This window comes from Cyprinodon tularosa, unplaced genomic scaffold (assembly GCF_016077235.1).
Source record: "Cyprinodon tularosa strain WSP-4 unplaced genomic scaffold, ASM1607723v1 ctg132, whole genome shotgun sequence".
Classification (NCBI taxonomy): Eukaryota; Metazoa; Chordata; class Actinopteri; order Cyprinodontiformes; family Cyprinodontidae; genus Cyprinodon; species Cyprinodon tularosa.
Window position 1 is genome coordinate 74807 of NW_024038137.1, and position 25604 is coordinate 100410.

At 37.0% G+C, this 25604-nt stretch overlaps 1 protein-coding gene across 1 annotated transcript; it reads right to left on the bottom strand.

Moving 5' to 3' along the window:
• Positions 1-491: 491 nt before the first annotated feature.
• Positions 492-23869, bottom strand: scara3 (scavenger receptor class A, member 3). Its single transcript, XM_038277518.1, has 12 exons — positions 23386-23869; positions 14071-14106; positions 11587-11631; positions 11256-11375; positions 9547-9627; positions 7896-8014; positions 6914-7158; positions 6509-6728; positions 4679-4767; positions 2786-2978; positions 1402-1579; positions 492-1325 (listed from the first exon to the last, which is right to left on the bottom strand). The coding sequence occupies exons 1-12, from the start codon at positions 23390-23392 to the stop codon at positions 841-843; spliced, it is 1818 nt and encodes a 605-aa protein (XP_038133446.1). The 5' UTR covers positions 23393-23869; the 3' UTR covers positions 492-840.
• Positions 23870-25604: the final 1735 nt, after the last annotated feature.

The following is a 25604-nucleotide window of genomic DNA, read 5'->3' on the forward strand; positions in this document are numbered from 1 at the left end:
GTGAGTAGAAAATGAAGGCTAATCATGTTTTGGGTGTACTATTCCTTTAAGGGTCTTGCTGGGTACTTGCAATTTTCTCAGAGCACAAGTTAGTTGCAGAAATAGCTGTAAGGGCCATCGGATAGCATCTCCTGACCTTGAGAAGACAGTTTTTTTTTATCAATTAATCATCAGTTTCCCATCACTTGCTCTGCACTGTAAAACAAATATATGACATATCTTAAAAACAAGAAAGCAGAATAAACGTTATTAGTTCACTTTCCTCATTCACTGGTCACTTGATAAGGATGTCTTCAGAGTACCAGCTCTAAAATCCATCTTTAAATTCCACTTTTTAAAATTGATAAAGTGCTACAAAATCGTACTTTTCTCTCTGTATAGTTTTTATCCTAAAGCGGTTAAAGTCTAGTTGCTCTTTTCAAATGTATGGTTACCATTCTACCTTTAGAGGCTTTTTTTGTTTAACAAACCCATAGTCACATTGTTTTTCCACAACCTATTCTACAATAAAGACCTGCTAATATTATTTATTCATGAGCAAATTTGGTTGATATACATGTGCTGTATGAATGTAAAAGTTCAAGACATATATTTATATTTGCATTTATGATTATTTAACTGCTCAGTCAATAAAAGGCTGCTTTGGTTTTCATTATCTTATTTATCATACCCATGCCTTCCATCCTGCAGCTGGTCTACTGTAGTTTTAAGAAGTTCTTACGACTTCACACAATCCAACAAATGTATAAATGTCTTCTGTTGAAACCAGAATTTTGGTTCTTCACTGATTATTCCACAGCTTCTTAGTATGAAAAAAAAAAAACATCAAATTAGTCTTCTCTACTGTCTCTTGGCCCCTGCAGCAGTTGTCACTGGTTGCTGCTGAGGGCCGTCATGCCTGTACGGTAACCCAGGAGGTCCAGGTGGGCCTGCTGGCCCAGGTGGACCTGCTGGCCCAGGTTTTCCTCTTGGTCCTGCAGGCCCAGTGTTGCCGGGTAATCCTACTTGGCCTTGGATCCCTGAAGGTCCTTGAGTCCCAGGTAGGCCATCAATACCAGCGGGACCCATATCCCCTTTCTGACCCCTTTGCCCCTTGGGGCCTTGTAGACCAATTGACCCTTTTGTTCCATTTATGCCAGGGGGCCCTCTGGCCCCACTGGGGCCCGGTGGACCTGATGTTCCTTTGGGACCAAGAGAACCCTTCACACCCATGGGGCCACGACTTCCTATAGGGCCCCTGTCCCCTTTACTGCCAGTAAGTCCAATGGGTCCTTTTGGACCACTCTCACCACGGTTTCCTTTTGGGCCAGGAGGCCCAGGAGCACCTATTAATAAAAAAATGTGGTTATCATAAAATAATTATTGTGGAGCAACAATATTTGTATCAAAAAACATATTTACCTTTAAGAATAGTGAAATTGTTTATGAGTTTATTATGATGAACATCAACCAACTTCATCTCCTCCATCACCATTGATAGGTTCCTCACGTCCATATCTAAGCGAACATTCAGCAGCGTGTGCTGTTGCTTCAGAGTGCTGGCCAAGTTAAGGAGCAAGAAAACTGTGGTGTTCATGTTCTGCATGAAGAAGACCACATATAACGGTTAACAGAAAATAAATAGAGCAATATTTTGAAATGGATCAGATAAAACGAGAAATAAAACATCAGAATATGTTTTAAAAGAAATAAAAGCTCCTTTTTTTACTGCTATATTTGACACATCAAATCCTCATGTTTGCATTATTTGCAGTTGTTGCTGCTTTAAACCATCTCTTTTGCAAGATATATTTTTCAAAGAAAGTATACCTAACCCAGAGCTTACACAAATTTCTGTATGGACTCACTTTGCTAATATTCTAGTACTGATCCCTGTGGAGTACCAAAGGGGTCAGTACTAGGACCAATTATCTTTACTATGTATATATATGCTCCCAATCAGTAGAATAATTAGGCAGCATGGGATTAATTTCCACTCTTATGCTGATGATCCTCAGCTATATCTGTCTATAAATCCAGATGAAGCTAATCTACATGTACATAGATTGCTGGCATGTCCTGAAGATATAAAAACCTGGATGTCTCTTATCTTTCTGCTCCTTAATGCAGACAAAACAGAAGTTATAGTCTTTGGACCAGAGTCTTTAAAAAAGAAGCTGATTAGTCAGTCAGTTCCTTTGGATGGGATTAAACTGATTTTAGACAATAAAGTAAAACATCTTGGTGTTATTTTTTTTATCAGGACCTGTCATTTAAATCCCATATCAAAGAACTTTCTAGAATTTCCTTCTTTCATCTGCAGAATATTGCAAAAATTAGAAATATCCCATCCAGCGGTGATGCTGAGGAACTAGTCCATGCATTTGTTACTTCAAGGCTGGACTATTGTAATTCTTTACTATCAGGAAGTCCACAAACTGTAGTTAAAAGTATTCATCTGATCCAAAATGCTGCAGCCAGAGTCCTGATAAAATTAAATCAGCAGATGGCCGCTCACACTGAGTCTGGTTCTGCTCGAGGTTTGTTCCTGTTAAAAGGGTGTTTTTCCTCTCCACTGTCACTACAAGCATGCTTAGTGTGAGGGATTGCCTTCGAGTCAATGAGTCAATGCAATCAACTGTTTTTCTTTAGATAGTAAACGTTCAATCAGTTTGACGGTATGATCTGGTGAACTGCAAAGTGACTTGAGATGATGTGTTGTGAATTGGCGATATATATGTAAACTGAATTGAACTGAATTAATAATTTTCTCTGAAGTTAATAATATTTTTGATATTCTCAAAACCTGTAAGTCCTCAGTGTGTCTTCCCAGGCGAGTCTTGCAGGAGGAGCTCTCAACATTTATATACTTGTACATGCTCTGAACGTGGAAGACAGTGGCATTGATGCTTGAAGCGATGGTGTCAATTTCCATCTTGATGGAGTTCAGACGCCCATCTAAGGCTGAAAATCGTTCACCTGTTCGATTCTCATAATACCTAAAAGAAAAAAAAGGTTACATTTAATCTGAGGGATCAAAGTAATTTTCCAAAAGTGTGCATATACATTTAACAATTATATATATTCTGGGGGTAAAACTCTCTCAGGACTCATATTTAGTTTACAATTTGACACTGATAAATCCATAGTCTATGAAGCCTAGGCAAAATTTCAACTAAAGAAAATAAATTACTTGTCTCATCATCAGATGAGAACCAATCAGCTTTTCCACTACTCAGTCTGCTACCCAGCCAGGCGCAAGCAGTGGTTGTGCTATGTCTGATTTTTACTCAGATGACCCCGATTCAACCCACCTCCATCCCCTTCTCCACCATCGTAGCTAAACTCCATCTGGCTTTTACATGGTGCTTCTTCAACCTTGTCCCTATCAGAGTGTAATTCCTCCCAGACTCTTACTGCATTCCCCATCACATCTTAATTGGTCTGGCATTTTGAGCCTGGTTCTGCCAGAGGTTTCTTTCCAAAGGGGAGATTCCACTGACCTTTTCCTTTCCACTGTCACTTAATGCTTGCTCATCATGGACAGGTTCATGCAAATCTGTGTTTATCCAAGATGGATATCTATCTTCCGGGTCCCGAGTGAAGCACTAGTATCAGCTCACTTGGTCTACTGGATCTAACCAATACAGCTCAAGCAGAACATCTCGCCAACCAGCCGTCTATGGCCTGAACCAACTTCATCTATCTCCACTCCACCCCCAGTTTCAGGCCTGGGGGGAAAAATCCCTGTTCTCTTACACCTGCTTATGCATATTAACATAAAATTCAGCGCTAATGTTTCCTGCCAAGGTCTGAGCACCAAAGTCTTAAAAAAATTGTGTCAATGAAATTATTTTAATTGTCTTTTTCTTTCCGTGTGAGTGTTTCAAATTTAAATATAATGGCTGCAATTGTCAAGGTTCCTGTGTGTGTGTTTGAGAGCGAGTGATGCATCTTCTCCTGAGAGGATCTTGGTGGAGTACCTGGGCTGCCTACACAGGTGGAGCTTGTCAGCTTCATTAGTGTGCTGGGATTAAAAGTGCAGCAGAGCCTTCACTCAATGCTGGATGATTAACATTTAGTCTTTCTGGCCATCTCTTGCTGAACCCTTTTCTAGTAGTTTGATCATCCCTAGTGAACTTGCCTGAAGTTGCTCAATCCCTGTCCTTGTTGTCTCTAGGTTTTTATCACCCTAGGTTTCAGAGGGTTCAGTTCACCGACTCACCTTTCAGGGTATTTACCAGCAAGTCACCTGCCTGACCGCTCCACCTGCAATCATTTCCAACCCAGCTCCATCAAAACTCTGTAATCCCATCCATCTCGCACTATCAGAGGTAAATCATCAACCTCCCCAAACGGGATCCAGACCATCTTCCCTCCACGGCCCGCTCAAAGTTTTCAGAAGTGAGCTCTGTTTCTTCAAATTCCCTATCCAAGGTTTCTGGCCACAACTATTTTCTCTCTCATTCCAGACGCCACCGTTCACGGAACCTCCTCACACTTCTGAAAGAACTTGAACTGTCTGTTTCTCATTGTTTGGTCAAATCTTTTTTTCCCATTTTAACTGAGTTGATTCTACATGTGGGTCAGAAGATTAAACCTGAACATGACAGTAATATGAAATAAATTATGACATAGAAGATATTAAATGTTTAGCTGATATTAAGTTTAGCTGATAAAATGTGTTTGTGCATGTCACCTGGAGTGATACTGAAGATCATGCATGTTTTCTTCGTTTTCATCCATGAGAGTTGTTACATTGTCGATTTGCATCTGGAGGTTCAGAACCTGCAGGAATCGATCAAACAGTTTTTGTTTTACAACCTGGAAGTAACCTATTTTCGAGGGGAAAAACTACTTCACATTGTTGCCTCTCTTATAATTATTCTTTGCACCTTTCACAATACAATTCTAGATCATACGTAGAATGTATTGATACCAGGGAAGTAATGTGCTTCACTTGTTTTACCTAAACCAAAGATGGACTTTACTTTTTTTCATGTGGCGCAATATGCCTCACATTCTCACTTTTTGCAGGTGCTAAATATATATATATATATATATTATAGCTTGTAACCAAGCTATTCATAAAGTCTTTATTCTGTTGAAAAAGAATGAACTAAAGCACTGGCCCAGAAATAAAGGAAAACTACAATATAAGCTCAGAGTTCTTCTGTCCTGCATATTTTTCCTTTTATTAAAGCCTCAAAATGATTGCGTCATTAGCGTTTTATTAGATTCAGATTTGACACACTATTTCTAAATTTGACTCTGCTTTCCCATCCATCTGCATCCAGGCAGCAGGGTTCTTAAAAGGCACCTACTATGTCTCCTTTTAAACAAGTTAGTATATATCTTTGGGCTATACTGTACAAAACATAAGATTTCACCTCTTGCATTCCACCTTGAGCTTTTTTCAGAATTTCCTGTTTTAGGACTCTGTTACTTTTATGCAGTATGCTGTAGCCAATGTTTACCCAAACTCAATGTTTACAATTGCACTTTATGCACTTTGAATCTAAGTCTAAGTCATGCAGTTGAAAATTACTTCAAACAGATGGACAATGGTATAACCGTACATCTTTAGCCGGATGCAGCAAATAAATATTATATTTTTAACATTAGCTTGTGCTGAATTATACATTTCCAAACAACAATGCCAGACTAATTGAAAACACACAAGAAAATGATTAACTAATGTTGGTTTGTGGGGACAAGGGGCAATAGAACTTTCCTTAAAAGTTCTTTTGGCAAACAAAACTTGTTTTTTTTTCCTTTTAAGCAGCCATTGCATTTGAGAGGTGCTGCTAGTGTTGGATTTGATTTGGTTGGAAGGTAACATGCTGAGACATCAAAGCTTTTATTTAAAATAGGTTCCATTTAGGCAAAATATGGCAGAACAGGAACAACTTAACATTCACTATATGCCGCAACTGGAGCTCTGAGCCAATAGGGAAGGTGGGTTGGTTTAGTAATGGTTGACCTGTGAGGGTAAGGCAATTTAATGGATCACTGGTTATATGTAGTGATGATGGACAGTCTTGTGTGACCAGTTGGCTGTGTGTGGTGTGGCCAAACAAAACTGTGAGATTGTTGCATTGTTGAACATTTGATGTGTATTAATTCTCTCCACTGACACACAGAGCTCATGTCGACAGAGACAGAAAAAATTATTTGACTTGGTAGAGTCATGGAGCAGTGAACAGGTCATCTGTACAGGCCATGCTCAGCTTTATACAATATGTTATTTATAAATAACTGGTTGTTAGAGACACTTGAAACTTATTTTAATTTACTTTAAAAATGCTGCTACTTCTATAGTTTATGTCCGAATTAAACTAAGGAAGTAGGAAATAAAGAAAAATGACCAAAAATGTGAGTAAAAAAATTTTAAAAAGAGGTGCAACTTTGCATTATGGTACTGCAGACACACATGAGTAAAATAAATGAGATATTTTCCTCAAAGCAATCATGTCTTCAAACCATTTTCCTTCAGAAATGTACCTGCTTACTTTAAATCTGGTCTTACCTGGTGCGTGAGGTCGTAGATCACCTCAGAGGACATGGCCATTCTTTGCTGATCTATTATGATGCTGCTCTGAAGGGAACGCATTGTTTGAGCGGTGCTGCTAGTGTTGGATTTGATTGCGCTCAAAACTTGACTGTAGTTTTGCCAGTCGCTACTCAATTTCTGGAGGACGGCAGTCTCATCATCTGCTTTTTTTTGGAGGGTATCTATCCACATTGCGCTGATCAAGGGAGAGAGTAAAAAACATGAAACATTAAAGTTTATTTTAGTCTTTCAGGAATGTGTCAGCATATACATGGAAAAAGAGAGCTGTATAGTAGCTTTCAAAGAGTTGTAAATTCCACAGTAGAAAATGTAGATATAAGATATATGCTTTTCCTCCTCCTCTCTCTGCTATTTAATCACCTTATTGCTACCGTTGTGTTAACTTGTTGTGCCATTGCTTTTATATCGTACTGATCCTCGGTCAGAGTTTTCATCTTCTCCTCTGTTTCATCAATCACCTCCTTCCAACCTTGGACCTGATTGGTTAGCCTCTCCAGAGACTGGTTGAGGAGTTTCAGAGACATCAGATGGTTTTGGACTTGCCGTGTCATCTGGTTGCTCGTTGCTTTTATGGTAGTCTGCGTTTGGGAAGCTTGATCCAGTGACTGGGTAGTTCAGAAATCAAAGAGGTCAGACTCATATGTTGTAGTTTCAGTTGTTTCCTGCTTTCATGTATTTGATGCATTTAAAAGTTTATATTTAGGTTTAAAGGTATAGTGTAGGATGTTCTTTTTCTGGGTGGATCATCAAAAGAAGTGGTCCTCCTAAAGGGGAGTGGCAGCAAAGTGGTTATAGGGCATAGAGCTTGGAATCCTGAGGTTCTGAGTTCAAGCCCCAGGAACACAGACTGCCACTCTTGGTCTCTGAGCAAGACCCTCAATCCCCGAATGCTCCCCTGCCCCCCCTATGATGGCAGACCACTGATCCCCAAGGGGATGCGTTAAATGCATTTCCCAGATTTCTCCAGTGCGAGATCAATAAAATTAAATTATTATTTTTAATTGTAAAACATTCTATTAATATGTTTACGTAAGGTCATCCTACGTGCTTGTCCCCGTTTTCACTTGGTGAGTCTGACATAGTGAAAAAATTGCAAATTGCCTTTTGGACAGTAAGCCTGTATCAGCAATGCAAACGGCAACTTTTGGTGAACGGGGGGAAATGGGCTCTCGCACACATTTAATAGGCAATCCCTCTTGGGAGCAGCTACAGGGTTGTCCGTGTGCATTTTTTTATTTTTTATTTTTTTATTTGCGAAAATCCTCCACTATACCTTTAAATAGCAGTTGAAACAAAATGTTAAAGCTTTAGCACTTTAAATTTGGTTTCAGAAATGTCCTACCAGCTCTTGACCCAGGATCATCTTCTGGATTTCTCCAAATTCTCTCTTTAGCCTGTTGATCTCTTCAGTGTAAATTGAGACATCAAGGCATTCTGAACTGTTGGACACAGAGCTCAGATCTAAGACATGAAGAGAAGAAAGGAGATGAGAGGGGAAGAGTCAAGAGGAAAGAACAATAACAGCACTTCCTAAGTGGACTTGAATTGGATTGTTCACATTTTAATTGACTAACTTAGAGGTTTTTATAATGTCATTAACCCTCATGATTATGTAAAAAATCTACTCTAGGGTTTCCACAAACTTTAAAATCTAAACTATTAAGTTATGTTTATAACATAAGTGATGATTCAAAAAAGAAGAATTGTGTATTTTAATTGAAGGCAAAGACTGCAACTAAAACTAGACAATAAATGTATATATATAATTTTTTTTAAATGCACTGGAGCCTAGAGCATCTTTCTTAGAAAAACACCACAACAGTCAACTTGTGTCGACCACACTCTTTCCTGCTGAAATGTAAGCTTATAGAAATGTGCATTTCTTCTTTGAGATAAATACAGTGAAATTACAACTGATTTTTGAAGTAATGTAAAATAGAAATAGAAAACATGATCTTGTTATTCAGTTATATTATTATTAGTTCAGTTTTTCTCAGTTGCTTTGGTGCGTTTTTCACATTACTTGTAACATTTGCTCATGTGGTGGAATATTTTCATCCACTATTATTTACACCCTGTTAAAGATTTTTCACATTATCCATATTTTGTCTTAAGATTAGTTGAGTTCTGTCCTCTAGCATCTTTTTAAATTTTTCCCTATTGATTGTGTTTAAGGAGAGAAGATTTCCATTCTAGTTCTGCACCAAAACCAGCTAAGAAGGAATGGTGTACGCAAGAGACAACTGACTGTCTCCTCCTCCTCTGTGACGTATAAAATTTTGTGCACATCGTTCTTTGAGGCTTTTTGCCTCTCTAAGAGCAGAAGCCTGCAAGCACTTTAGGACTTTGAATAAACCTGCAAAGGCAGAGATTGATCTGTCTCTGTTTTAATGAATTGTGTTCTCTCTCTCTCTTTGAAAAATACAAATTTCACAACACACATCAGTTAGTTCAACTTTTAAAATATTTTCAATAATTTATACACATCATAGCAGCAGTTTTTCATCCCTTCCAACAAATTGCAAATGTCTTTGGACATGCAAAATTTGTTTTTATACAACTATGACATTATTTTTAGTTTATCTTGTGTCATTCAAAATGCACTGCAAAATGATCTAAAAATAAGTAAAAATTTCTTAAATTAAATGTATTTACCCTTAATTTGAGTAGATAAATGAGGTGGTTTGCCACTTGAATTAATATTTTTACTCTTAAAATAAGATAAATTAGATAAAATGCACTTGAAATGAGACATTACAAGTGTATTTTCTTATTTTAAACGTAAATTGACTTGTTCCATTGGCAAAATGTCACTTTACCTCCTCAATCCAAGAACAAATGCACATATTTTAAGAAAAAATTACTTATCTAGATTTAGATTTTTTTCCAGTGTGAAGTCTTCTTCTGAACGCTCACTGTTTTATAACTTGAGTCATCAAATCCTGAAATGTTAAACCTATCAAAATTAGCTGTCATAAAACTTGATAAATTACCCTCTATTCCTTCTTGAACCTTTGTGATCTTCTTATTATACACTGCTTCCTCTTCAGACAAATTATCCACCTTTTTGAACACTGAAGACAAAGAAAAAAGCATGTTTTATTTTTTAAGTGAGGGACTGAGAGTTATGCAGTTAGATCGAAAGATTTAAATTTCCAAAATGAAGAAACTCTCAGTTTTAATGTTCTCAGGAAATGAGTACAACTTTTGGGAAGAACACAGAAAGTTTTAATTTAGCAGAAAACAACAAAACACATGAAGTTTTCATTAACTTACAAAACATGGGAAAATTATTGTTTTACCAGCTGGCCAGGTCTTGAACCATGAAATATTTCCCAAGAGAGCATTAATAGTTTAGTGGGTGTGACACTCTTGTGTGCATAAGTTTACATGAGGGACAATGCAATGGTGTGTGGTGTATATTTTCAAGCTTTTTCGTCCATTCAAGCTCTGACCCAGGGGACTGATGGAGGTGTAATAGGAAGCTTGCATAAATACGGATACATTCTTCCACATGTCCAGCACATACCATTTGTCACTTTTTAGTTGCAATAAAAATCAAGGTGTGATGATACAATAATCAGGGCTAATGCTGCAGAAAAGTTTGCAGAAAGTGACTCTAGTAGACATATGAACATATTTCTTTCATTTAACTAACATTCTATTTAGAATGTTTTTACTTTTTACACACTCACTATATAGTGATACATAAAACATGAATGATGATAAGCCCAGAATAAAGGTTTTGTTAGATTTTGTATATTCATTATTTTCTTCATCATATTGTGTTAAAATTATACGATCATTATTAATTCCCCTGACCCACTTCAACTTGGCTGATCTAGCTGAAATTTTGCATGTGTAATCATTTAATTCTCCATTGATTCGTTGGCAAATTACAGCTCTGAACTAATTTTGGTTTTTGATTTACAGGTGTTTAAACTGAGTCAACTCTGAAATGGAGCAATTTGAGTGTTGAGCAGTGATCCGGAAATTGTATTTGAAAGGATGCACACCACGGGAAACTTTTGATGAAATGAAGGTTACTTATGGTGATGATGCCCCATCATATGGCCTCACAAGGCAATATGAGGCCATACAGGGCCATACAAAACACTGCTTGAAGATGAATCAGTTTTTATCTTTGTAAGTCAGGAAATAACTCTGATAATCAATATAAAGACAGTTTCTAAGATTATTTGAAAACCAAAGTCGAAGAAATAGACAATGTTCAATCTGATCTGCGACTTTTGAGTCAACTGCAAAACTTTAAAGAATTTGTATAGTTTGATCAAATATTTTTAAAGGAAATACCCACAAACAATATTTTACTCTAAACAAAGCCAAATATCATTATAATCTGAATCAATCTGGATAGCAGATTTTATTTTAAGCTGGCTTGCCTCACACGTCTGAGATCTTTCACCGCCTGAAAACCTACAGATCTATGGTGCTTAGCTGCAGCTACGGTGGTCCAAATATAAAAAAAAACATCTGCCAGTGCTGAGTGGCTGTCTGGTAAAAAGGCACCAGGCATGAAAAAAGACTCAATCTCAGAAAATCTAGGCAGCTTGTGCCTTTTTAAAACAAATACCAGCAATAATGAAATAAATGAAACAAGACAGTGTCTGTACAGCGATAGAGGATGGTATATATTGTGAAAAAATGAAAATTAAAAAAGTGAATTTAAAACAGAGCTCACCAAGTGATGCCAGCACTGCAACAGTTATGATGAGAAAAGCAACAAAACCATAAAGAACTTTGACAGCCAGCTGGAGAGAGTGGCTCTGCTGACATCTCATACATCCAACTCTTGAGCGACCTAAAGACACACAAAGGTTAGGTGAATGAAGGTCTTTCTGTTTATAAACAAACTCAAATGAGTTTCCTCCATTCCATATCTTAACTACGAGGCTGTTGAGTAATTTTTTTTCTCGTTAGTAAAGCCCTTTCTACAGTCACCTTTAGATCACTCACTGTTTTAATTATAGTAACATTATTTTTGGATTTTCAAAGATGCTTCTGAGCCTCACCTCTGAATGAAGGTATCTCCTCTTCCTCTCCCATAAAGTCCTCATCTGAGCAGTGAAAAAATGTAGATAGCACAGCTTTAGATCGTAATGCTTTATCATTGAAAATACAGACAATCCCTTACAAAAACTGAGCAAGAAGAAAGCACCCTCATGCCTTTATTGTTTTCACACTATTTTAATGTTATAGTCTTGGTCCTGTTATGTTTTCTTTTGTGTATTCTGTTTTACTTTGTTCCATATTTTCTAGTTTTTGTGGTTTCATTCTTATTTTGTTGTGTTTTCTGGTTATTTTCAGTTTTCAGGTTTTTTTTGTTGCCCTCTGCTGCCCTTTTAAGTTCTCCCTTTTTCCGTTGCTCCTATCTTGTTTCTGCTCTGCTCACACCTGCTCCCAATCTACTCGTTAGCTCTCCCTTTGTTTCAGTCTCCCATAAATACTCTCTCTGTGCCGTTCTTCAGTGCTGGTTCCTCGTCAAACTTCCTCCAACTCCGTCTCTCTGAGCCCTCCTGCTTGTGATAGTGATCCCCCTGATGTCTCCATGCTTTCTGGTTCGTTTTGACTTTGTTTTCATTTTTGGATTCCTGGTTTCCTGTTTGTTTGGACTTTGTTTTTTTATATTAGGATTTTGGATTTCCTGCTTCTGTATTAAGTTTACCATTTCATTAAATCATCAAGAAATTCTCCTTTGCCTCTGCATTTGGGTCAACAAACCATAACCAAATCCTGACAGTTAAGTCATGATTTATTGTAAAACAGATTCACAAAATACTCTTTACTATAGTATATTTAGATATTTTATATAAATTGTTTAAATTGAATGTACAAATTAAAAAAATGGGACATGCCAATGTATTCACAACGATGACGTAGCTTAGTATTCTATTTTAGTATCTTTAGCTGCGGTCCTCTTGGGTGTGTGTTTTACAAGTCCTGGACTACATTTTAGATATTCCCAATCTCAAGGTCATTTAAGTCGGATGGCCAGTGTCAGTAAACAGCCAGTTTTATGTCTTTCCAAAGATGAAAAGTTGGATTTTAGTCGTGTCTTGTTTTGCCAATGTAGCTCTGGGAGATTGTGTCCCAGAGCTATTTAATAGCCCTACTTTACAAGTAGACCAATATGACTGTCACTATAAGGTTCTGCTTAGCAATTATGTACTTACCAACTGGTTAAACTGTTTAAGGACATTTATTTCGCTCCTAAAGCCACCCATGATCTTATCTTTATGCTTTAGGTCATTTTCTTGTTGGAAAATAAATAACATCCCTGGACTGTTTTCTACAGTAGGTTTTTGTACTGGTAATAGATTTCCGTCATAGTTGCCTGCTGTTGTCATCTTGACATCTATGCAGATCAGTCAATATGTTCCTGTTAAGCAGTGTCCTTTTTAGTTACAGGCACACAGCTTAGAGTTCAGGCCAAATGAAGAAGAGAAGTGAATTTTGTACCTCCTTCTCTGATATTCTCTAAAGTGTTTTTTGTTTTTTCTTTTCAAAATTTCTACTAAGTGCCATGTCTGTTTTGTCACTTCGCTCAGGCCTAACTAATGCTGTATATTAGGAATGGTTGACCATCTGGATTTTACTTCATAAGATAACTTTTCTTCACAAGATAGCTTCCCTATCAGCATTTGGTTAGTGATTAGGTCAATGACAGATGCCCTACTGTAATTCATTCTGACCATGCAGTAATATCTTGGGATGTTACTAATAATTAGAAACTTTTTCCATTTCCAATTATTAATTATCATGTTTTTCAGGACTCTAATATTATATATATATATATATATATATATATATATATATATATATATATATATATATATATATCTCCCAGCCAATATTTTTGGATATTAGAGTAATTTTAGAGTGACAATTTCCCGAATTGCGGGACAATAAAGGGATTTTCAACTTTTTCTATTTCTATGTCAGCATTAGGCAATACATGCATGCATTTGCTGGTTCATGAGTGCGTTCAGCAGCCATACCTAAGATAATGTGAGGCCCATGCATTGCTCCTCCCTGTATTCTTAAGGTTTTGTTTCATTTGTTAGTAAACGTTTCTTTTTTTCAATTGATATTTGTTATAAATGTGGGATTTTTATTAATAGATGGGGGAAACAAAAGCAGCATCAGCTTCAAGAATGAGCATCAAACAAGTCAGGAAAACACATAGGGTGTCGATTAGACTGATGCCAAAATAATCGGCATCTTAAAAATATATATATTTTTTATCTCTGCTTAATACTGCTATAACAACTTTCACATCCTTCCCCAGATTTCTGCCTTTATACCATCACAGCTTTGAAACCATCGCAATGTCTAAGGTCAATACATGGTCCAAACAGCTGTAAGACTGAGCTGTATCAAAGCAGAAATGATCAATGCTGGATTTCTCCTCTAAAAGAATTTTTTTTGGGGGGGAACAAAGAAATTGTCAGTTTAGATTTCTGAGTTCTTGTTGCTATTTGCATTCTTTTCATTACCTTTGAATAGCTGGTTTTCATATCCACCATTGTTGTCTGCAGAACAGAGACAAAAACAAACACAACACATGTTAAAAAATGAAGTTGAGACCATCATTTTTTTTTTCAACCTCCAACGACATAATTAGTTCTATCATAAACCACACCAGAGCAGCTGCCTCCTCATGTCTCTCTCTTATAACCCAGCATGTGACCCCAGCCTTGTTTTTCCCGGCTGAAATGTTTTCTGCGAGCTTTTCCCACTCAGCAGAAAGCAGGAAAGCAGCTGTTATGTGTGTTGATTCTTTTGGGACACTTGCGTGTCTTTAGAGCCTGAGGAGGCTGTCATCATAACTATTGCGAAAAACCACAAGGCCTAATAAACCAGATAGTCACTTTTTATTAGAGGGTTCCAAAACAGAACTGACTTCAAATTTTAATAGCTGTAGACTTTATCAATGTGAACAACTGGAGACCATCCAGCTTCTCACCTGAGGCTGTGACGGTGCAGAACCCGATGGTTTGGAAACATACTTCTAATTCAGAGGAGAGTAGGTGAAGGAAAAGAACAGCAAAACTGACTTATTTACAGTAGAATATTAGATAATCATCTGGTGAGAGAAACTTGGATATTCCTCAACAGTCTGAGCTGGTCTTTATTCAAACATCGTTACAGTTTGCTGCCAGACTGCTGAACAGTGTTATGCATGTAGTCAAAATATTAATGTTTTTTTTTTTCACTCTGTAATGTTTGACTTTACAGTCAACTTCCTTAAACAGATTTTTTTGGTATTCAGTTTAGAAATCTGGATTTATTTAATTTTTTAATTTTTTTTGTATTATCACAAGGCAAAAAAAAAAAACCCTTCCTCACCCACTGTGGGCGGTCTCCCTTTTTTTTCTCCAAGCTCGGATCCTCTGCCAGAGGCCTGGGAGCTTGAGGGTTCTGTGCAGCATCTTGTGTGCACGTCGGGTGACTTGTTCATATTTTGAGCTGGTTAGTTCAAGTGACAAGTCACCCGACTTGCACACAGATGGTCCGGATTGGAATCCCCGTTGGGGAAGAAAAAAGCTGCCAGTTTGGGTCTTTAGGCAAGACCCTTCAGCCTACCTGTATATATTCTTTTATCAGATACAGCAAAGCTTTGTTAAACTAGGTGAAACAATACAAAAATAAAGATTACTCATCATTTATTCAAACTTTATAACAAATAATGTTTCCATGATTTTGTTTTTTTTTTACACCCAATTTATTTAAACATGACTCAAACTTTATACAAAGCAGGAATACTCTGCATGATTCATAATTTTTTGTTGTTTTCATTCTGACCAAAAATAAGAACGACTAATTTTAGGATTGCAAGGAAAAAAACAGGTATCAATAATTAATGCAGTGAAAAATGTTTCATTAAACTGCATTCATCTAAATAATTAAATAAAAAAATAAAAAAAAGCAAGCTCTGATCAGTTATTGATGGCTGAAAGTTCAGGGGAAGGAGTCTTCATGAGGCAATGATCAGCTAATCAGAAGTAGACTTTGGAGGACTTGTAAGTTATGCAGTGCTAAACAGCCAATTCAAAAAACTTTAGGCTAGAGAGAAGCCAAATATGGAAATCTATTCATTGTGACTAAAATGTTCCTGAATGAAGCTGTTTGGAACATCCTACTGAATTAAGAATGTAGGTCAGTTGAAACCAATCCCATTAGAAGATTTAGTTTTATAAACACTTTGATTCTATGAATGAAGGACTGAGTGGACTTTATTAGTTTCACAGTGTGGAAATTCACCGCTAAAAAAAGAATGCAGGAATATTGGGGGGAAATGAATTGCATAAGGGTATCTCTGTAAAAACTTAGATAAAGCTTTTTTAAAGGCAATATAAAATATTTTGCTTGTTCCATGTAGAATTTATTAAAATGGCATTTTTTTTTATCACTTTCTGCAATAGTTATAGTTTGACTAAACTCTGTGCAGTTTGTGGTGACATGATTACAATTTGAAATATTTGGGAGGGGAGGTAGCAAGTTAATGAGAACTGAGAGCTGTTTTGTTCTCTTTTTTCCAGCAAATTCATCTTTTAAAACATAAATTATATGAGAGGGGGGGAGTAATTATGGGGAATTTTGAGCCTTTTAATTCCTGTTTAATTCAGGTTTTCTACAAACCTTTAAAACCTCAGTTTATTCTGCAGTCCTAACACTTCTTTTACCTTGAGGGGAGGTCCAGTTTTTATGGTGAGTGGGTGGCATGATACCAGCAGAGGTCTTTAGTGTGCAAACATAATTGATTATATTGTTTTAAAGAAACCAAGTTTTACCAAGTTTCTAAACATCTCCAAATGAAGCTTACATCCAGCAAGTGAACATGTTCAAAAACATCATTTGACATGTGGTTAAACAAACAGGTCTCAGTGGGATAGAAATTAGAGAATAGAAAAAGTTGGCTTTCTAAAACCAAACAAAAACAGTGACATCATAAGATAAATCTACAGAAACATTGTTCATGTGCTGGAAACGCTGCATAAAGTCCAAGTTTACATGAGACAGAACTGGAACATCTGAGGTCAGGGTGGAATAGTCACAAAATACCACATGTTGCATAACTAAACCGGGAGGAGGGACAGAAAAAACATGGAGAAGCAAAGAAAACAGAGAAGAAAAAAAAACATGCTTCACATTATAATCAAGTGTAAATTAGAACAAAAATAAATGAAAAAGGTAAAATTACAGATTTATTAGCCTGGACATTTGAAAAGATAAGCTAAACCTAAGCAGGACGTTTAGTTTGTTAAAAACAAAATATGTATTTACTTAGTCATTTTTGACAGGATATAAGATGTTTCTGTCACAATGTTTACACTTTTTGGTTTACTTTGTTTTCCTAGTTCATTTTTCTAATTGAGGCTTAAGTTTAAAATCAGTACCTGGCTTCATACTTCCAGTATTTTCATGTTTACACCGAGCCTTTTAACTTGGATTTTGGCTGTTCTGAGTCAGACAAAAAGTAATGTCTGTTTCGTTAGCGAGGAAGTGAACGTATCCAAAGCACACACAGCAGAATTAAGCTGCAGCACGGCTTGACCGGGTCACACCTTTTCAGTCTGACAAAACACTTGAGAATTACCTATAAATATATTTGGTTCAGTGGATAGGGTGTTTAAAATGTGCCTTGCTTTAACTGACAAAATGACAGCAGAAACATTAGGTAAAAGATAGGAACAAAGACTCTGCAGAATTACCTGGTTCGAAAAAAAGGGATTGATGCAAAAGATGATTAGATTAAACTATTCTAAACTACCCTCAATGAGAAGCCCAACAGGTTTTTTTGTTGGTGGAATTGAGTTATTTCGACTCTTTATCTACAGGTGCAGAGATAGAATCACATATGTACTTTGAAAAAGAAATTAGGTTTCTCGCAATTTCTGCAATTTCTATCAGGGGCGCACTCCGCACGGACAGTCTCCTCTCTCCGGCTGCTCTTCGTTGTCGTAGTTGAGGTACTTGTGTTCTTCTTCACTGGTGGTGGTTTTTCCCAAAATATCCGAAATGTTTTTCTTTCATTAGACTAAATTTACTAGTTTGCTGCCACGAGTCTGATACCTCGGCAAACACTAGCTTGCTTGATGTTGCCAACGTGACTTCCATGAACTTGTATTCATGAAGCCTAAAAATAAATTAAAATCCAAATACACATAATAGTAAAATAAAAAAGTTCAAATCATTTCCCAAGATATTCATAAGAAACGTATAAATTGTGCAAAGTACTTTTAATACTTTTTAAAAAAAGTCTCCCTCTTGCCACTAGGAGGTAATGAAGCACCCCCAGCACATCCACTTCCCGTGGTCACGCTTGCTTTCTCTTCCTTTTCTTTTCTGACCGAAGGTTGTTTACCTTTTTTTTTCCTATTTTGCTGGCTCCGCCATGTAATAAGTCTCCAAAATAATAAAAATATTCTATAATAACCTTTGAGTAGCATAACGGTAGGAACTGCCACCAGGTCAGTGGCACAGAAACTTGCAAGTGTGGTTCTCTGACCAGAGCCAGTAGTGGGAGATGACAGGCACACGCAGTTATTTCATAAACACTTACATAACCATCAAAGGCAGGGATCTTCAACGTCTTTCCAGGCCAAGGACCCCCAAATTTATGACAAGATTGAGCGGGGACCCCCTAATTATACATATTATGAAATTGTGTTCTGTCAAACTGGTCCTATAGTCACTCTATTACAGATGGAGTAATGTAATGAAAGTAATTTCTCCCTGGGATTATTAAAGTATTTCTGATTCTGATTCCTGGTTGACGGGACAGTTGTTGTGAATGAAACGGTGCCCAACTTGAAAGAGCTCCTGTGTGTCGTATTGAGATTGGATCCCAGTTTTCTTTTTTTCAAAAGAAATTCCTATAATTTTTTAAAACTGAATGCATCGTTTTTTTTTTTTTGTTCTAATTCAGATTTTATAGAAAAATTTTATTTTAAGTTAAATTAAGCCAAAAATATATAAAATTCCAAAATTATGGAATCCTGGCCCCCTGGTATATTTGGTCTAGAACTGCCACTAGCATTGATGACTGAAAGACATCTTCTGCCTCCATTTATCTGTTTACTACAGTGTGATGAATTCATGTTAATGTGTATTTAAAGACAGTTCAATTAGTGGAAAAATTGCAGGGTGAATATTAAAAAAAAGTCTAATAAACCAAAACTTTCGCAACGCCCATGCTGTACCTCTGGGGACCCCCTGTTGAAGACCTCTGATCAAAGGGACATAGAAGATGATATATTGAGGTAAAAATGTTATATGATGCTGCTTTATCCTCAAAGAGAGAATAGGTATTTTATGTCTGTTTAACAGGCTGCACTTAAAATCAATGTAAAAAAAATTATGGTTAAGGTCTTAAAAGTATTGAGAGCAACCAACGTCCAGGCTTGAAGCCACAGTAAAAGGCTACAAGAATGTAAGGGAAGACTCAAGACGTTTGTCATATTCCATTTATCTCTGGCTTTGAATTCAAGCCACAAGATAATAGTCTATTAAGGAATAGGTATTACTTTGTGTCAGTGAAATAAAAATAGGACTGTTCATGTTCTTGCCTGTGGCTTCGGGCCCAGATGTTGTAGATCAAGCGGTTCCAACAGCTATGAAAATATTGAGCCTAGCAGCAGGTTACAAGAGCACAAAAAGGCTGACATGTAACAGGCGGTGTAAGTGTGCCTTTACAAACATCTGCTTTTTCCTTCTTTCTTGCCTGGGAGATATTTGCAGGTAAATGTGGGGTTCTCAAGTCTAGAAAATGAATCAAACTTTAACATTTTATTATGAGAGTGTTGCATCGAGCTTAAATGAAGTCTCCAGCACAACTCATTAATGTTTTAAAAGCAACATTAGAGAACCACTAACCCTTAAAACCACTTCATGTTTGTGGTTGCTACTCTGCGGTTTAATTCCTGGGATACTGTACTTTCCAAACCCCTTTCTCTGCCTCTCCTCCAACTCAACCTGCCACAGATTGTGAAAAATGTTATCCATGTAGGAAGCACGCCCTACCCTCAAACATCAGATATTTTATGAAAAGAGATCAGTTGTCCAAAAAAAAAAATGAATTGAAAAAGCTTTCTGGTGGGAACCTGGAAACAAAGTCCAGTGGATTGTTTTTAACTTTTTTGGAATGACTAATAGATCCAAGATAATGTGTGAAATGATTTAAATGTGCATACTTATATTCAGCTTTAAGAGTTGTCTTTCACTGAGCCATTTTAACTCATTCATATGTTTTGGGTAAAATGTGTTTTGTGGAATCTAACATACTTTCTTCTACGATTGGCTGATATTCAGCTCCACCCATCTTCCTGATGCTCTGACCAGCTTCACCACAAAACAAAAGCATTCCCACAGATATAATAATGCTATTTTATCTTTGGAATGGTGAGCTTAGAGATTTATGTGATGTTCATCCCCACATGGGGTTTTATATGTAAGTCAAAAGGTTCCATTTTTCACTCCAAATGGCACACTCAGACTCTACCATTTCCCTGACCTGTCTGCTCTGTTAATTGCTCTTTGCTCTGAACTTCATCCATTAATGTTTTTTTTTACAAATATCTAAGTCTTCAACAAATATCCGGGTTTATTAGCATGTCTTAATGCATTAATGGTTGGGTCATCTTTTGAAGGCAGCATCTTTTGCTGAGGGTATCAATGTGAAAAGGGCTGACTACAGTGCAAAAGCACCATTTTTCTTTCACTTTCAAATTCTGGATCACTATTTGTTGCTCTATTATACAAATCCCATTAAACAACATTGAAGTTTGTGGTTAAAACATATGAAAATGTGAAAATATTTAGTGATATTTCAAAGGAATGTATCTGAACAAAAAACTTGTCCATGCAAGGACATCCAGAAAATCTGGGCCTTATTTGAAGCTAGATTCAGATCTGAGTGGAGGTCTGGACCACAGCTCATTAAAATTAAGATCCTTCCTCTTCAAACATTTTTTGACATCTCAGCCATTTGGGTGCCCTCTGACTGGAATGTGTGGTCTCTTTACAGAGCTCTCTGGTATGCACTGCTGCACTCTGCAAAACTATAGACGGGGCCATCACAAGAGATTCCTCTTTTACTGTGGTTGGGCAGTGAAACGAGGGAGGGGTGAGGGGATTTCAATAGTGTGCATGTTTCTCGGAACCTAACTGGTCTGGACTGCCAGAATGAGGCAGAAAGACAAGCTTGGTCAGATTTTACAAGCCTGTGAGGCTAAAGGGTGTGTAAAACACAATTACGTACCCTCTATTTTCCTGCAACGATTACTGTGTGACAAGGCTGGGATCCAAGAACTGTAATTATACGATAATAATGTCTGGTCACTATTTGCATTAACATTTCTGTCTTTCTTGGTAATGGAATTAAGAGGTCATATTGATATTTTTGTAGGACTTTTTTTTAAGGTTTTCTTTAGCTTGTTTTGTTGCAGAAAGGAGATATTTTAAGAAAAATGTTATTGGAAACCAAAAATTCTGACTTTCTACCCATGAGAGACTCTTAAGACTGAGTTGGAGTGTTGTCTTTAACAGAAACCTTAGCTAAAATCTATTTCAGTCAATCTGCAAATCTTTCCCCCAGCCACCTGCCTCCTTTCTCCTGCCCCAGGTCCCATCTCTTCCCGTCCTCTATAACCCAGAGAGGAATCAGTGAAGCAGTCAGTTTTGTTCTGCTTAGGAGAGGCTTGAACCACAGGAAACATCCTGCAATGATTGGCAACGAAGAGTGCTATAACTGTACTTTAAAAGAGCTAATTTACTGTGATGGTCTTAGCTTAACACTCATTACTCTTGGACTAATTTTTTTAATTATTATTTTTGTTTTAATAATTATTTCACTCCTTCCTTCAAAAAAAAACAGAACAAACCCAATAGAACTTAGAACATCTGAAGAGCACGCATCTGTAACATATAGAAAAACACATATTCAGGACATTTTGTAAAATGTGCTTTACAACCACCATTGCTATTAAGCATTTGAAATAGATTTTTTTTTTTCTGCATCTTTATCAGTCACTCATATTATTTTCAAACTGCTCACATTTCCTCTTTTCAGTGAATTATTTGGGTATTTATTTATTTATGGCTCTCTTGTATTCCTTTCACAGCACCTGAAGCAGGTTTTAAGGATTGCAGGACGTGTACAGGTCTTGTTGTTGTAAATAAAGCCAAACTTATCCCTTCCCCAATGCTATGTTTGACAGTTGATATACAGTACTGTAGGCCTATATGTGTTGATATGCTTTTTGTTGTTGTTGTTTTCTTCCAGCATAGCAATGAATATTACAGCCAAAAAGCTTCACGTTGGTCTCCTCCATCCAAATAATTATTTTCTTCATGGTTGATTTAGAAGCAACTTTTCAAATTAATGTTGTGCCTTCATGTTGATTTTAGATAATGCTTTCTCTTAGCAAGCCTTTGCAAGCATTAACAACATGTTCAGTCTTTTTCTGACTGTCCTGTCAGAAACTTGTATATTTAACATGATAATCAAACTCCTTCAAGTTTAAAATTGAGCTTTTTGGTTGTTGTTTTTTTCACTAAAATTTTACAGAGCTTTGGTTAAAGCTCCCTCTTATTGCCTCATGTAAAGAGAGAGGAACTGTCTTCAGGGTCTTCATCTTGTGAGCTTTCTATCAGGTTGGGTGGAGGTTTGAAGAGGACCCAAATGTAGAAACGGAAGCTGAGGTGGTTTTTAGTAGATTTAATAATAAAAGGGGGCAACAGAAGCAAAGGCCTACAAACAAAATACTGAAGTCCAGGCAGGGAAAACTCATATGAAGGACAAAGAAATGACAAGCAACCATCAAACAGTGACTGAACAGGAGTCGTATATATGGGAGACAGAAACAAAGAACAGGCTTATCAGCAGATTGGAAGCAGGTGTGGACAGAGGAATCTGAAAGGGGGCTAGGGGAAGGAGACTGACACAAGAGGGCAAACAAGAAACTGAAATACATCCAGAAAACACCAGAAATGGGAATTGAAACAATAACACTAGAAAACGCAGAAAAACATGATTCAAAGTGAAACTGAAAACTCAAAATGAGAATGTAAACAGAGCTAAAGTGCAAAATCATGACATTTTCACACTGAGGCATGTTGGAAAGGTCTTATAAACCTTTCCAGACTGATAGGACACAATAAAAGCAGCTTCGATGTTTTTCCACATTTGGGGTGTTGTTGATTTAAACCTTTATTTACACAACTGCCAAACTGCTAAAACTCCTGCAAAGGTTTACTTTGAAAATGATCATTTATGACAAGTGATAGATTTGGTGCACAGGTTTTCATATTTTGATTATAACTTTTTTTTGGCTGAAACAGATTGACAAATTATGGTTGTATAACTCATTTCAGCCCTTTTACCTTCACTGTGAGAAATTCAGCACCATTCAAAGCCACTGTGGGCTCTTCTCTCATGCCCTGTTGTAATAAAACACACCCAAATTTAACTCTTATGTTTTCACCCGCCCAGTCTTTGGGAGGAGCTCCAAGTCATTTTGTGGGAAACTGGCAGAGGAAAAGCAGATTTTGTGTTTTACAAAATTAGCCTGTTTTGCAGTCACACACAGTTTTAAAGCTGACGGATATAAGACTCGCTTCCAACAACAACAACCACACACTTTCTCAGGATCAACGCTGCCAAGTTTTGGTGCTGACAAGAAGCATGTGGGTTGGCTGCTGCCCTGTGCAGGTGCCAACCTGCATCCCACAGTGACCGATGTGGCTTCTCTTCACACAATTAAAACAATCCTAAATTTTCATAAAAAAGGGAAAAGGAGCACCATTACCTTTCATGATTTCTGTGTCAGGATGCCTCCCAGATAAAGCTGTTCCAGTGATGCTGATGTTCAGTCTGATGAAAATGATGATGCAGTCCCTTTTCACCGTTTTCCCAACAGATCAAAGGTGCTCATTGGCATTGCAACCACAACATAACATGCAAATCAAGCAAAAGTGTCCAAAAGTGCACTTGCACAATTTTTTAAATCAGTGCAAAAACAAAAAAGATGCATCCATCAATATCCAAACTGGATAAAACTATAATAAAAAATATATCTAACGAAAGATTTGATCTCTAGATCAGAAAAATACAGTTAAATGGTTCTTCATTTCTGAAGGGAACAAGTAAAGGCTGCTCAAAATTCTGAACATGTGTGTTCAGTGCCTAAGAACACTAAACCACCTCAGAGTGAAATCATGAGTAACTTCTGAGGGGGAGGGAAGGAGAGAGAAATGTTGGAGGAAGGAGAAAGAGAATGAAGAGGAGTAGTTTAATAGAAACAAGGAGTGAAGAGAGAAAGAGAAATGTGGGAGGGGAACAAAGGAAGTAGAGATGAAGGGAGGGGGCAGAAAGGGGACAGGGAAGAATTGGAGGGGGAGGAAAGCAGGGAGGGTCCAACTGTTTTGTTGAAAGTCAGGTTTGTGGCCGAGGCTAATTGCTAACAAATGTTGTGGGGTGAGCACCTTGAAAACACTCAGCCTTAGCCTCTGTGATGGAAAAAAAAGTGTTTCTGTTAACACACACACACACACGCATAGAGGGACACATGTGTCGAAGCTATTATCCCTCTATGTTTCCTCTTCTCAGGTTGCTCCCAGTAACCTCAGCTCCTTGTGTGTTGGACTAACGGCAGGTGTTATTCCTGCACTGACACATTCTCACATCCGGCCAAGCGGCTGACGGAGCAGCTTCGCTGGTCGTCTGGATACTTTGCACTTCAGCTCATTTGTTAGATTTTTTTTTCCTCTCCTGCACCTACTTTTCCTTTCACATTAATATGTCCATAAAAATGTAAAAAAGATCTCTTTTTACATTTTTTTTAAACAGCACAAGAAAATAATTCATTTTTTTTTTTACAGCACCACTTAAAGTCCTCTTAGGATACATTATGGAAATAAAAAATAGAACATGATGTAAGAGTTTTCAAATCCCTGCAGTGTTTTTGGCTGAATTCTTAACATGTATTACGTTTACCTTAAAGCCATTTCTCTGCCATATGGGTACATCTGAGCTCCCTTCCTCTATTGATGTTGATGGTGAAGAATATTGGATGACAGAAAATGAAGATTAAACTGCCTGCATGGGATTGCTCCAGCTCAGAAGACTAGAGGCATTTTGTTGCAGATAGGGACTTTCATTCAAATGAGAACAACAACAAAAAAAAACACATGTGTATCATATGCTTCTTTGCATAATAACATTAGCTCAATTTTAAAATGATAATATATAAGAAACAAACAGACCATTGAAATGTTTAGTGTGAAGTAAAGTCCATAGCATATACCAATTAATTTTTCAGGCATATTTTATATGCCTGAAAAATTAATTGGGTCACTCTCATGTAATTGTCTGTTTTTGAAACCCATCCCATCCTGTAACATTGTAAAAATTGTATTAATAAATCTGCAATTACCTTTTGGCATCTAATGTTCTTCACCCTCAAAATAAACGGTTATTTTTAAATGCACAAATGCACATTTAAATTCTGCTAGTGTGATTAAAGATTATCTCATTTGAAAGCATTTTACACATTTGTGGATAATTAAAACAAGGTGGTGGTCTGTTTATCTGATGTTCCGATAACTGATCAATATATATGTTTTTTCATACAATTTATGAGCTTTTCATTCAACTAAAGTTAAGGTTTCTAAACGTTTCTTATCTTATACACACAGCAGTTCCAGAATGGACTCATGACCCAAACTATTGGTTTAGTATACAAACATTTCTGCAAAAATCAGCTAAACATTTTGATAATACAAACAGTATCATTAGCCAACATATTCAGTTTTTATATTTTTCAACACTAAAGATTTTATATGCTTCATCATCATCGTTTGTTTTGTTTGGTTGTTGATGCTCACTGATAATGGGCATCAAACTAGATGTTAAATATCCTGAAGGCCTGTGGACCAGTGGACTCTGTCCTGCAGCCTAAATGTACTGCACACAACTCATTAGGGTCAGCATGTAAAATACTTCTACAAGGCTACAATTAAATGTAAT